General features: G+C 39.2%; 1 protein-coding gene across 1 annotated transcript in view; it reads left to right on the top strand.

Annotated features, from left to right (window-relative positions):
- The first annotated feature begins 1,873 nt into the window (after nucleotides 1-1,873).
- srrm3 (serine/arginine repetitive matrix 3) overlaps nucleotides 1,874-14,217 on the top strand; it is a 67,678-nt gene continuing 55,334 nt past the window's right edge. The window contains exon 1 of the mRNA XM_036580520.1: nucleotides 1,874-2,100. Within this exon, the coding sequence (XP_036436413.1) occupies nucleotides 1,874-2,100 (227 nt within the window). The remainder of the gene's footprint in view (nucleotides 2,101-14,217) is intronic.

Raw genomic sequence — 14,217 nt, 5'->3', positions numbered from 1 at the left:
ACCACAGGTTCATCTGCATATCATTTTATATATATATATATATATATATATATATATATATATATATATATATATATATATACATATATAATCCAACAAGTAAAAGCCATTCATTCACTTGATATGTCACCAAAATAAAATATTTAAAAACTGGAACTGTATTAATATCAGTTTTTTAAAGCTAGTTAGGTTAGATAGAGTTATCTGTATTATCCTGTATGTAAGGGGATATTTAATGTAATCCTGCTGTCACTCTCTTCTTTAGAATCTGACCACATGGGCTTATCCAATGTGTCCATTTTCATTATATTTCACTTATCATTTTTGAAAAAAAAAAAAATGGAATGTGTCTTAAATCTTACTAATTAATGGGACACACTAACAGAGGGACACCCAGAGCCCACAGCCCAAGGGAGACATTTTCCATGGACAAAAAAACAGCACCTGACCACTCTGGGCAGTGACAGTGATTAAGCGATGTGGTTGCGTTTTCTCCATTGTGAAAAATGAGTCCATTAGTGGAGCAACTTCTGGCCTCTGTCCCAGAGAGATGGAGATGATAGCACCTCTCTCTCCCTCGCTCTTTTCCTCTGCCCCTATCTGCACAGTGGACGATATTTCCACTATGTCTCTATCAGAACCCACTATTCTCTGAAATACAGAGACAACACATTTGCAGAGAGGCTTTTGGTGTGTTTGTGTGTGTTTTGTTTGGGTGGATATATGTATCTATGCATACTCAGATGAGTGAACCTCAAACATCAGGGTCATTCGGCAATGTTAGCAGCATGTGAATCTGCCATTTTGATGTTAACATCAGCCTTATCCTTTTATCGATGTTGAAGATAAACCTTAAACCTCACCGCTGATACTTGCACAGCAGACCAAGGTTGCTGTAAGCATTAATGATGAAATATGTCACTTCCCTGTCATCAAAAATATTTCACTCCTTTGCAAAAAAAAAGTCTTTCTGTCCACAGTGATAACCATCAAGCTTCATCAACGTAGCCGAGCAGAAAGGCCACGAGAGGTTAATTATTAATATCTAGCTCAGAGTGAATGTCTTGAGTGGTGAAATGATCCGCTTATCAGTTCACTAAGGGGATATGACATTTAGAGCCGCTGTCTGTATCTGCAAACTGATCTTGGATCAGATCTCGATGAATTGCTGGCTGTGGGTTTATGGACCACTTGGTGACCAATTGGGTGTGACTTATTGCAGAGTTTTAATACTGTCAGATCAGAAGTTCCACTTTGTCTTAAGAGCATCATGGTGGCTTCTCGCTTCTTTAAAGCTTTTGTTTAAGTTTTTCTCATGAAGCTAGTTCTCATCTGCCATCTTGGTACTATTTTTGATCGTCCTTGGCAGGTAGGGTGGCAAATGACTTCTATTACAGTTAGTGTAATAGATAGTGTATAAACACACTCAGTGTTTATTGAATGACACATTGAGTTGAGTTTAATCTGGGGATAACCATAAAGCCCTTAATGGTGGGTTTAAAACGGCTGATAACTGAATAAGGGTTTTAATCAGCATAATAGGCCTAAAATTTTGAACAGAACGTAATTACAGCCTGTAAATATTCTGCAGTCCAACTTAAACCACAGCACCAAGTTTTGAATCTGAACCCAACTGTAGACCAATAGAATTCTACCTGAACCCAACTGTAGCTCAACAAAATTCTGCCCTAATTCGACTGTAGCCCAACAAAACTGCCCAATCCTCTCTGTAGCCTGACAAAATCTACTTGAATCCTACAAATTCCATCTTAACCCACCTGTTGAATACAAAAGTGATGAATGCTCATCTAGATTTTGTCCAAACTCAACATCACTGACTCTTTTCGTCCTCTTTTTCCAGAGTGCTGTGGACATGTACGACGGGGCGAGGGTTCCCTCCCCTGGGGATGCCGCTAACGGAGTCCCCCTGCAGCCTGCCATGCGCCCCAACGCTGACGATGAGCCTGAGGAAGAGGAGGGTGTGCAACAACCGGAGCCTGTGCTGGTGAAGAAGGCTCACCGCGAGATCCTGGACCATGAGAGAAAGAGACGAGTGGAGCTGAAATGCATGGAGCTGCAGGAGATGATGGAGGAGCAGGGGTGAGCCAGACTGTTTGTGTGTGTCCTTGTGTGTACACCATTGTCCAAAAGTTTGGAATCATTTGTCATATTGGTCATTTTTGGTATTTTAATCAATGACACTATGTACAGTATTGATTGAAATAAGAACTGTACAGAAGAAGAAAATAGCTGTTTTGCTATTACAGCTCTGCTTATAACTCTGGACACATTTAAAATTTCTTCGTTTCTTTCAGCTTTATTCAAACTATTTAAAATATGAGGGAGTGGAAATATATGTGGAGCCCTAACATTGTGCTCGAATCATTTTATATAGTATGTGTATCTGCAGCAAAGTTGGTTTTAGAATATTGATTAATTCCAACATTAATTGCAACTTTTTGAACAGTGATTCCAAACTTCTGAATAACAGTATTTCAGCTGGCACATAGTGAGGATTGTGAATAACGTCTGCTTTTGGTTCTTATTTTGCTTGTTTGTTTGCTGCAGTGGCATAAAATGCACAGTGTTACTCCTGACAAGGGAGCCCAAAGACACAGCATGTGCTCTTTCACTCAGCATGTTCTTTAAACTGCTAACAAGTTTGGCAGGTCAACATTAAAGATATCGTAGCTGTTGGAACAAAGCCTGGCATCTCCATTTTAGCATTTTTCAGTTTTTGACATTTGAAAATGCCTGTTGCCCTTTACATTATGTGTAAATGTTATGATAAATTGACTAAAGGAAATGTCCCAGAATGACTTGGAAAAAAGTCTGGTTCCATTGACTTACATTAAAGGAAAAGCAGGTTCTTTTCTTCTCTTGTAAAGTTCGAGGTTCAGGGTTTTGTTCCAACACCAGCAATATATTAATAATAAGATAAAGGGCTTTTAATGCAATATTATGGTTAGAAATGTGTCATTACTGGGGTTTGTAATGTTGGTTACTTTGCAAATGATGAGGTTCTGGAGCATCGAGTAGTGATGGATCTAGAAGATCCTGGTAGGTCTTGAAACACAAAAAAGTGTGTCTTACACACAGGTAGCATTACACACAGAGCTCAGTGGTAACTATGTTGACAAGGTTCTTATGCAAGGAACGTTTTCTTTACAAAATTTTCTCAAACGCGCTTTAGTAGTACTTGACAAACAGTTTCTTGGCTAAAGTATGAGTTATAAATTGGTGTCACAAGCCAGTTGTATCAGACATTGTTACTAAGCTCTTTTGATGGATCAACAATTTATGTGATTGTTTTATTAATTTAATGTTTATTTATTATCCACAGATACATAGACAGATTCATAGAAATTACAAGGAACAGTCCGATGCTATATATTTATGTATTCACGCCCAAACACAAGCTATTTTCCGAGAAGTTGAAGGTGGGCTTGACTCTGTGTGCACCCATCCCTGCCATGGCATGGGATTAATTGAAAATCGCACAAGGTTTTAAGCCAATTCCCAGCATTTGGTTTAAGGGATATCTGGGTGTCATACATATACAAGTTTGTGGAGACCTGGTCATTTGTGTTAATAGTGAGGGTTTGATTGCATTCGGCCACAAGGGCATTAGTGAGGTCAGGTTCTGATGTTGGATGATCAGTTGTCGATCACTTAAGCTCATCCAAAAGGTACTGGATGGAGCTCCATCACTCCAGAGAATGCAGTTCAACTGCTCCACAGGCCAATGCTGGAGGGCTTTGTACCCCTTTAGCCAACGTTGGCATTGGGTGTGGTGATCACAGGCTCGTCTGGATATTTGTGGACATATGACCTTCATAACTTTATAACCTTGGAATTCATTATTGGGCTGGCCAGCATTTTAAAGGCTTTAAGTACTTGTTGATGAATACTTGAATACTTATTTTCAGAATCACCCTTCAAAGAAATAATATTTCAAGTGTTTTTTAAGTCGTCTGTCACACACACTGCATGTGTGTCTTACATCCATCAGAAAATTACATTCCCACTTTTTATAGCAGGGATAAAAATCTTATCCACATACGGCTGTTATGGCTGCAGGTTTTCATACCAACCAAGCAGGAGCTCACGTCATCAGTTTTTTGAAGACTGAGTCCAACAGATTATAGTATAATTCCTCCCATTTTTCATAACTACTACATAATATGTAAACAAAGTCATTCAAAGTGGTTTGATATGAAATACTCCATTCAAGAGAAACTTACTGTTTACAGTGGTGGTGATGGGAACCAGACGTCTGAAGGCTTTAATGCCTCTAAAAGCTCGAGAAGGGTCTGGCTGCAGACATGCATTATCAGCCTGACATGCACCGCCAGCCTATTAATGACGTCAGTGCACGCTCTGCCACGAGAGTGTTTTTGTCAGTTTTATGAGGGAAAACAGGGAAACGTACTGTTGGGCAACAGGAGTTACACTGAACATATATTAGCGTTGTCATACTGAAAATAAGGTAATTAAATGTGGAAACTTTCAAAATAAAACCAGGACAATAAGACATGAATATCGGGATAGTCGCAGGAAAAACAAACAGGCTACTGCTGAAACTCATGAAAGCCATGCTGAAGACCATTAGAACCATTAGGAATAAAACCTGATGATATTGCTTCCTAACCAGAGTTTGCTTAATGGTTGCCGTTAGAGACCATTAAAAAAAACAAACAAATGTCTGGAATCAGTCCCAAAAACACCTGAGTAAATGATTTGAATCCTTTATACTGTGATATCAGCCTCTCAGGAAAACACAGAATAGCATTAGCGACTACTGAAAACGACCAGGAACCAACAGCTGCTATTAACTCAGTCTGAATTGACAGGGCTAAACTGCTGCAGGTTAAATGAATGTATGCAAATGTGCTAGTTTTTGTGACATCACAGAAACGTATTCAAATTATTCAGGCCCGCCTTAATATATACAGATTACTGCATACATTTATTTCATATCTGAGTTGCTAGATCTGTTAAAATAGGTGTCGGTACCAAACTGGAAGCTTATCCAGGCGCGAATGAAGCTCAGCTCATGTGAAAGAAGATATTGTTGCTCAGGATTGAGGTGCAGCCTTTAATTACGTGAGTTAGTTTCTAATGCGTGTCTATATGGAAGGCACAGAGGTTATTATCCATTATGAAATATAATAGCAAGGGGAAAGTGCGAAGTTGTATGCTCTCTGTCTCACGCTTTCACTCTCCCTTTATTAACATGCCATTAGCCTCAGTGGAATGGCAGCGTGTGTGCAGAGGCGTTTGTTAGGCTTCTAATCCCTGTCACTGCAGAGCCTGCCATTCAGTCAGCCGCCACACATGTCCCTGCAGGCCCCATGCTGGACGCCTCAAGGGCTTTTCACAGGAGCCTGGCGCCAAGGAGTGACTAATTAAGTGGGAGGGCCGTGACCTTGTGCTCAGTGTGTACACCTGATCTTATAAGCAAAATGCTGAAATTTTGAGGTGACTGAAATACTGAGGATCATACACTAAACCACTACACACTGCACAACTTTTTAGTTGTGGAACCGAACCGAACTTTGCTGGAGACGCAGATAAACAAACTTGACGCTGCTTGCTGCTGTTTGCACTACTGTTTGCGCTGACACAGTACAGAGGTGGCAGGTAAAGAAATTTAAGTGACGGTTGTGAACGTAAAGATGTGATTTGTGTGGAATTTTTTTTAGATGTAGATGGACTTGATTGTGCTCCTGCCTCAAGCTCAGTTCATTAAAACAATTCACTACATACACAAACGTCTTTTCAACATTTTTCTTTACTTACTTTCTGTATTTTCTTCTTTCACGTGCTCAGTTTTCGTTGGCTGTTGGAGGAATCGATTCCAAATGAGTGGCTAACCTGTATACACTTCTAGAAAGTGCTCAGAGTCAGGTTGAAAAAATCACGGTGGATGTGAAATGGGTGAACGGTTATAAATCTAATCTGTACACCAGCAAGGTGTTTCTGAAATGGTGGCTGCTGAGTATCTTTCTGTATTTCGTCTTTTAGTAATCCACATAATCCGTCCAAACCCCCCTTCTTACCACAGCAGATGGTATGTTCCTCGTTAGAACTGCTGATGTACTGGCCGTCAGATTGATGACCATGATATGAAGCTGAATGTTAAAGAGGAGAGAGCGACCATCTGCCAGGGGTGCTAAACACCTCACAAAGCTCAGCCCTCTTCTGTATCAGCCTAATTGCTCCCTGTTTTGAATAAAGGGAGAGTGCTAAGAGGTGAACAGTAAGGGTTTAAATCTCGCATCTCAGAAACATTGGTTTCAGCTGCAGGTCTTCAGGAAACAATTCCCTGTATCATGAAATCTCATCAGTTTCACCACAAATCGATTTTGGTACGATTCAGAGTTATGGTTAAAAATACACTGTAGACACAAAGGTGCCAGTTATTGATGAAAACAATACACATTTTTAATTTTTACCTTTGAAAATAGCCTAAGACTTTTATTTTGGACAAATAATGAGTTCATTTATATTGAAGAAGATAACATGGTGTCAGTGAGGGTCTCTGAGCTATCTTAGTGTTACCTCTCAATGACAGCCGGGGTTGTGGGAAAGGGCAGTGAATCATGGTATCATTGGTTAAGCCTTTACACACTTCTATAACCTAAGAATAGCTTAACCCGTTAGCATTGAAGTCACTGTAGTTACTGACTAATAAGCCTCAGTGTGTAATAAGACTGGGATATTAAGGGTTTAATATTATTTGTCTCAGCCTGCTGGTGCACAGTGATGTAATCAAAAATTAGAGGATTTTTTTAGACATTTTGATAAAAGATTACAGGAAAATGAAACTTTTGCCTTTTAAACTGAGTGATATGTTGAATCGTGATTAATATAGCAAGCTTTTAGGGTTCTGCCAATATCGATACCCTATTGGCATTGGCGCCAATACTATCACTTAAAAACACAGTGTCAGATATAGAGAATAGTGATATCGTCAAGCAGTGTCCGACAGGCATGTGCACCAGTACATAGACCTGAATTAAAGCAAGAACATTTGGTCTCTTGGGATAATGACAGATTTAGCCTTTTTTTCTATATATTGAAAAAATTTCAACTTACTTCAGTTGCTACATATGATTCCTATCATTAAATATAATTTGTATAACTAATTATATAATAGTAAATAGTAATTATATACAGTAAATACACAAAAATAGGGTTTCTTCTTATATATAACAAAACTTCTTGTTATATATATATATATATATATATATATATATATATATATATATATATATATATATATATAAAGAAGTATATTTTATATATATATTTTGTCAGAACAAAAGCTCATATTTCCGAAATGCTAACTTCACAGGAAAACAAAAAAAAACACTCGTAACTTGAAATTAAAGTTAATGTAGCAGTTTTTTTTTTTTTTATATTTTAGACCATTTCTTTTTTTCAGTTTGTCATGAAGTTTAACACAATGCAAAGGGTAACTGGAGTTTATGAATTATGTAAAAAAGTAGAAGGCGACAGCAAAAATGGAGATACAAGGTTTTTTGTGCAACAGCGACGACATATACACACATACACATATGCAGACATACATACACACATACATAAACACATAAGCTGGGCCCACATGACAATAAGACAAGAACTTCTGTGACAAACTAATGTTAAGTTTGTGGTGCTCTGTTTAGAAACCTGTTAAGAATTTAAAAGTCGAATAGTTTACGCCTAGCCATACATACGTGCATACATATGTCTTCCTACAGGTAAATAGCGTTCATTTAGGTTTGTTATGCTTTATTTGTGATTTAGAACATGGAAGGGAAAGGAGTATATACTGACCAGATAAAAAAGTCCATTTTTTGATTTCAGAGTTTAAAGGAATGATTTGTCAATAATTCTAATATCAGTTTTGCTCCTTACCATAAATGATCAGCCAAGACATGTTTTCTGTTTATAGTTCGCTACTGTAGTTTTGATTGATTTCCTGAATGTATTGCCCCAACTCTACTTTTTACACCTCTAGTAATTGATATGGACGAGAGTGGGACGCAGTATAAAGTAATGAGAGCAAATTGACCTGAGCTGTGGGGTTTTCCCCACAGTCGCCATTCGTCCACTCTGCTGGCCTGTTTCATGCTCGAGTGGACCCGTCTCTCTGCCCTTCTATTTCTCCAGATATCACCGGCGAAGCCCTTTTAATTAGAGCTTTGACTCCTTTGAATTAAATGAGGGAGAAAAAGGAAGGAGAGCACAGAGTGATGATGATTGGGATGGGTGTCAAATGTGTGTGTGTGGAAGAAGTTTTAGAAGCAATTAAAACACTGACTGGGGGCTTTTTTGTCTAGGCGGTGAATCTAATCCACCGGGTTGCCCCTCTAGCTACATTCAAACAAGCTCCTTCCAAAAACCTGTCATAAGCTTTTAACCCACACACACACATGCATTTAATCCCTGTCTTGCTTGTTTGGCCCACTGAGGTTTTTCTAGGCAGATTAAACAGACAGACTGGCTGCGTGCACTGCTGGGGCATTTACTCATTCCCTCCCCAGCCGCCGCAGCACACAACACACACACACACACACACAGCATATGCAGTGTGACTGCAGGCAGAGGGGATTAATTGTCAGGTGTGTTTTATGGCATCCCCATCCTGGGAGCCAATTAGAGGAGAGGCACACTGGAGCCGGCCCATTCACTAAGCCGCACACTCACTTAGACATCTGCCGCCACTGGCTGCCCTCTCTGCTCTGCTTAACACAGAGTTTGTTTTAATACAATGCTAAGACATGTGGGTAGTGTAGACATAACGACATCTGGTTCCTACTACTACAATGATAAACAATTTTTACTGTAAATTTCTCTGGAAAGGTGCATTTCACACCAAACCACTCTGAATGATTTTGTGTACATTTAAATCTTTGAATGATTAAGTAATTTAGCAAAATCGGTGGAGTTCCCTTTTAAAGAGCTCTACAGGTGCTCCAGGTAAGACTCCAGTTTATTTGGTGTCCTGAAATTGTAGGTCAATCCCTTTTTTCTGTTTTTTTATCCTGTCATTGTAAGAAAACAAACACACTCACCACTCACACACTCAAATGATCAGCTGGGACATCAGGGAGGAGGTGTGATTGATGGAGTGGAAGTGAAAGAGTGAGTCTGAATCTCTATTACATTGGCCAGAGATAAACATAAATAATGTTCAGGGTGCATCTGTTAGGACTGAACGTGTCAATTATGCTGGCTTCATTCCAGCTCTCACAAACTAACACCAGCAGACGACATGAATTTATCAAGTGTTGAAATGAATTTCACAGTCAGTCAAAGTCCAAAGTGTTGTCAATTAGTCAATCACTGGCAGCTTTACAGTAGTAATTTGGCAAAAATCACATGTACAGAATTCTTACTTCAAATGTACTCGACCAATGCATGTTTGCTTCTATAGTTTTACTGTGGAGTTATGAGGCTAGTACTGTTAGCTTATACCCCATCAGTTATCTGGCAAACTGTACGCCCAAGTGATCACACGCCTCAAATAGACTTGCTTATGTGGTTTCTGATGCTGCATGACATACTGTTGTCTATGAGAATAAACAGTATTAACAGTTGTATAGTTAAAAACAGTAACAGCAGCCATTTTGAAGCCATAGTGTTGCTCTACTCTCTATTTATAATGTCAGCAACCACATAAGCCAGCCTGTTTGAGGCTACATTAGCCTCGTAGCTTCAGGACAAAGCTAAAAAAGCAAACCTTAGGTAGATGGCTGAGGTATACACTGATCAGGCATAACATTATGACCACCTCCTTGTTTCTATACTCATTGTCCATTTTATCAGCCCACTTACTATATAGGTGCACTTTGTAGTTCTACAGTTACAGACTGTAGTCCATCTGTTTCTCTGCATACTTTGTTAGCCCCCTTTTACCCTGTTCTTCAGTGGTCAGGACCCCCATGGACCTTCACAGAGCAGGTACTATTTGGGTGGTGCATCATTCTCAGCACTGCAGTAACACTGACATGGTGGTGGTGTATTAGTGTGTGTTGTGCTGGTATGAGTGCATCAGACACAGCAGTGCTGCTGGAGTTTTTAAACACTGTGTCCACTCACTGTCCACTCTATTAGACACTCCTACCTTGTCAGTCCACCTTGTAGATGTAAAGTCAGAGACGATAGCTCATCTGTTGCTGCACAGTTTGTGTTGGTCATCCTGTAGTCTTTCATCAGTGGTCATAGGACGCTGCCCACAGAACACTGTTGGCTGGATATTTTTGGTTGGTGGACTTTTCTCAGTCCAGCAGTGACACTGAGGTGTTTAAAACGTAAAAAAAAAATATTTTTAGTTTTCTGTTTATTTGCATAGATTAAAATATTTTAAAGAGTTTTTACGTTGAAAACACACTGACTGCGCAGATAAACGGCTTTACATAATGTGCTTATGTGCCTAAAACCTTAGCACAGTACTGTGTGTACATTATTAAAGGAGTCTTGGTCCGATAAAGCGCACACACACACACACACACACACACACACACACACACACACACACACACATATACACATGAGTAAATTTCTTCACGTTAATGCCATTAAGAGTGGTTAGTCTGGACAATCAAAGTGCCATGGGCTCAATAAAGGAGAGAGGGGGATCATTGATTTTCCCAGAAGGCATTTGGTAAGGGGGAGGGTCTCGTCTCCATGGTGCTTTCTAATTGGCTCAGTCACTCGATGTAATTGAACTCATCCGTCTTAGCTGACGTTGAAGAAATACACAGCGACGGAAGGAGGATGCAACATGGACACAAAATGAGTGTGTGTGTGTGTGTGTGGTGTGTGTGTGTGTGTGTGTGTGTGTGGTGTGTGTGTGTGTGTGTGTGTGTGGGTGTTTAGTCCTACTAAAGACCCTGTAGACTCATCTGGAAATACGTGAAGCACAGATAACAGTGCCCTGAGGTGGATATTTCTAACATTAAAGTGCTGCATGTCGCTCTCTCTCTTTGTTTATCTGTGTGTTTGTCTCTCTCTCTCCCTCTTTCCTTTTCCTTTCTTTGTCTCTCACTCTTTCCTTCTCTCTTGTTCTATCTCATTCTTTTACTTTCTTTCTTTCTTTCTTTCTTTCTTTCTTCCTTTCTCCTCTTTTTCCTCTGTATCTTTCTTTCTTTCATTCTTTCATTCTTTCTCCTCTGTATCTCTTTCTTTCTTTCTTTCTTTATTTCCCTTCTCTCTTCAATTCTCTCTCTCTCTGTCTCTCTCTCTCCCACTCCTCGTTCACAGCAGTCTTATCAGCATTTCTCTCTTTAATTCAGCTCCATTCATCTCGTTGTGTTTGTGAGTTAGTCAGGTTAAGAGAAGTTGCTGAGTGCAGCGTTTTGTGAGGCTGACCCAGAGTTCTGGAAAGTACACGCACACACACACACACACACACACACACACACACACACACACACTGCTCTCCTTCCTCCATATGACAAATGCACATCCTCCTGTCTTTACATACAGACATACACAGGATGAGTGATTGAACAGAATGGACACAGCGTTTGACAGTTTGGCCACTAAAATGCAGCGCCTCTGGATTTTTTTGGTGTTCCTTTTACCTTTTAATCCTTTAGAGTGTAGACCTAAAAACAGTTGACTTTGGGCGTGTCTGTACACTTTTGATTGTAACATGGTGATATATTACACTATTACCAGGTGATCTATATGCTCTTCTTCAACATCAACTAAGCTTTTAATCGTAACAGTTATACCAGTTTAAAACAATAATAATATAATTATGTTTGGGCTGAAATTTACTTCTAGATAACGCTGACACAGCCACACCATAAAGATGTCTTGGCAGATGTCATGTGATGTCATGAGATGCCATGACAGATTTTGTTCTTTGCTCAGTAATATAGAAGTGTCATGTTACCATGAAAGAGTGATGAAACGTGTTTCTACTTGCAAATCATCAAATCAACTTTATCTGGACCATATTTAGCTATGAACTTGCCGTGAATGCCACTAGCCTTGCATACACACTTCTGCTGCAGCGATATGTGTTTTTTGAGAGTTGTATTTTGTAGTGTTTTCTCTCCAGAAACTATGAGCATGACACTGGCAGCATGTGGGAAAAAGTCCTGATGCTCTTGGCCTTTAAAAAAGACTATATCGATCAGCATAGGCGCATACTGCCAACCCTCATTCAACAATCAATGCCAACCACTAATACAATTTTCTGGGGGAACGCTGTGAGGACAGTCCTCTGTCTGAATATAAAGTATAGACTTTTTAATAAAAAGAGTTTTACTGAACTTGTTTGTATGCAGGTATGGATAAGATGAAACCCGCCTCCTACCCCTTCATCACATCGAACGAGCTCAGTGTTATGTTCCCTGGCTAATTGCACAAGGACAGATAACAACCCCCCCAACACACACGCACTCACACTCATCCACTCCTGCTGTTTGCTGCTAGTGAGGGTCCTCTGCAGTGTGGCTGATAAACCCGGGTATTGTTGTGATGCTTCCCTCGTAACAAGCAACAGTGAACACACAATGGTTGCCCTTGGTTACTCTGATCCCTCCAGCTGCTCACAGGTGTGGCTAATGGCAGCTGACTGGAAGCATGCAGGGTAAATTTTCCGCAAAGATGTCCCAGTCTGATCTGAAAGATCGGTATCAGAGCTGATCAAGGCATACTTGAATGCAAGGCATACTACAATGAATTAGTATTGGCTATATTACCTTTAGAAGTAGAGTTATTATTGTCATTTTGCTGTACTGTTTAATTAACTATGATAGCTATAATTAATTATGATTAAATAATTTTCTCCTGAAGCAAATACTGTACAAATCAAATAAATATCATAAAATAATATATGTAAGGAATGAGTGACAGAATTCAAATAATATAGGAACAAAATGATAAAGAAATGATGACAGAAAAGAAGGACAGAAGAAAAAGAAAGGAATGAATGAGTGACAGAATTCAAATGTAATAAAATGGGAAAGAAAGAAAGAATGAAAGAAAAATTAAAAATGAATGTGTGTCATGTATGGTGAGTAATGAGGCTGGCTGTAAGCGTGAGCCATCTTTAATAAACAAAACAAACTAAAAGAAACACTGATACGACACAAAATAACAAACTACACAGCTTTAAATCAAGAAACACATTAAGGAAACCAAACACCGGGCAGGTACTAAACCACTACATATAACAAAGTAACAGACTAGACAACCATGAACTGAAAAAACGGGCTTAACATAGGCTAGAAACAATAGGGAGCACCTGGGAAAGGTAGGAGAATGGCACTACAAACAGGTGAGGATTCTGTTAGGGAAGGCAGGAAAAGTGCGGAGCAAAGGAAACCAAAACAAAAACAAAAGCACATGGCGACAACACAGGGGGACAATGGGGAAACTGTGACAATGTGAAAGAAAGGTAATAAAAGAAGAAAGGAAGAGAAAGAAACGAAACAAGGAAGGATGTTAAATAATAAAGGAAACAAGATAAAGAGACAAAGACAAAAAGGACAAAAGGAACAATGAAAGGAAGAAGAAAGGAAAGAAGGAAGGCCGGAAGAAAAAAGAAAGAAAGCAAGAAAAAGAAAAAAAGAAAAGAAGAACAAGGAGGAAGAAAAAGAATGGATAGAAGGAACAAGAAATAAAAGAAGAAATAAAGAAAAAGAAAGAAAAGAAAAATAGAAAGAAAGAAGGGAGGACGAAAAAGAATGAACAGAAACACAGTTGAAAAGCTATCAGCTTATAGTATGAGGTTGGCTCTCTGTACTGAAGGCGGGACTTTCCTCATAAACAGATGTCCTGCTGAGCGTCATGAGATTTCTCATTCATATTTCAGTGACCCGTCTCCTCCTTTATTACATCTCTGGCTTCAGCTGCACTGTTACGGATGGTGTTATAACACAATTCTATAACCTAAGAATAGCTCAACCAGTTTGCATTTAAGTCCCTGTAGTTACTGGATAATAAGCTTTCGTATGTAAAAACCCTGGAATTTTAAGGGAAATGAGAAAGAATGGAAGGAAGAATAAGGAAGGAAGCAAAAAAGAAAGAATGAAAGAAAAAAAGAAAGAAAAATACAGAAAAATAGATGAAAAGCAATCATCTTATAGCGTTAGGTAGTTTAATAAAGCCTCATGATGTGAAGGAGTTTTTCCTTTAGAGTCTTGGTTCTCTCTCGTGCTCTTAGGCAGTATTTCCTGGTACGTTCGC

Source organism: Colossoma macropomum, unplaced genomic scaffold, assembly GCF_904425465.1.
Source record: "Colossoma macropomum unplaced genomic scaffold, Colossoma_macropomum, whole genome shotgun sequence".
In the NCBI taxonomy this organism is placed as follows: Eukaryota; Metazoa; Chordata; class Actinopteri; order Characiformes; family Serrasalmidae; genus Colossoma; species Colossoma macropomum.
This window is presented reverse-complemented; position numbering and strand designations above follow the sequence as displayed.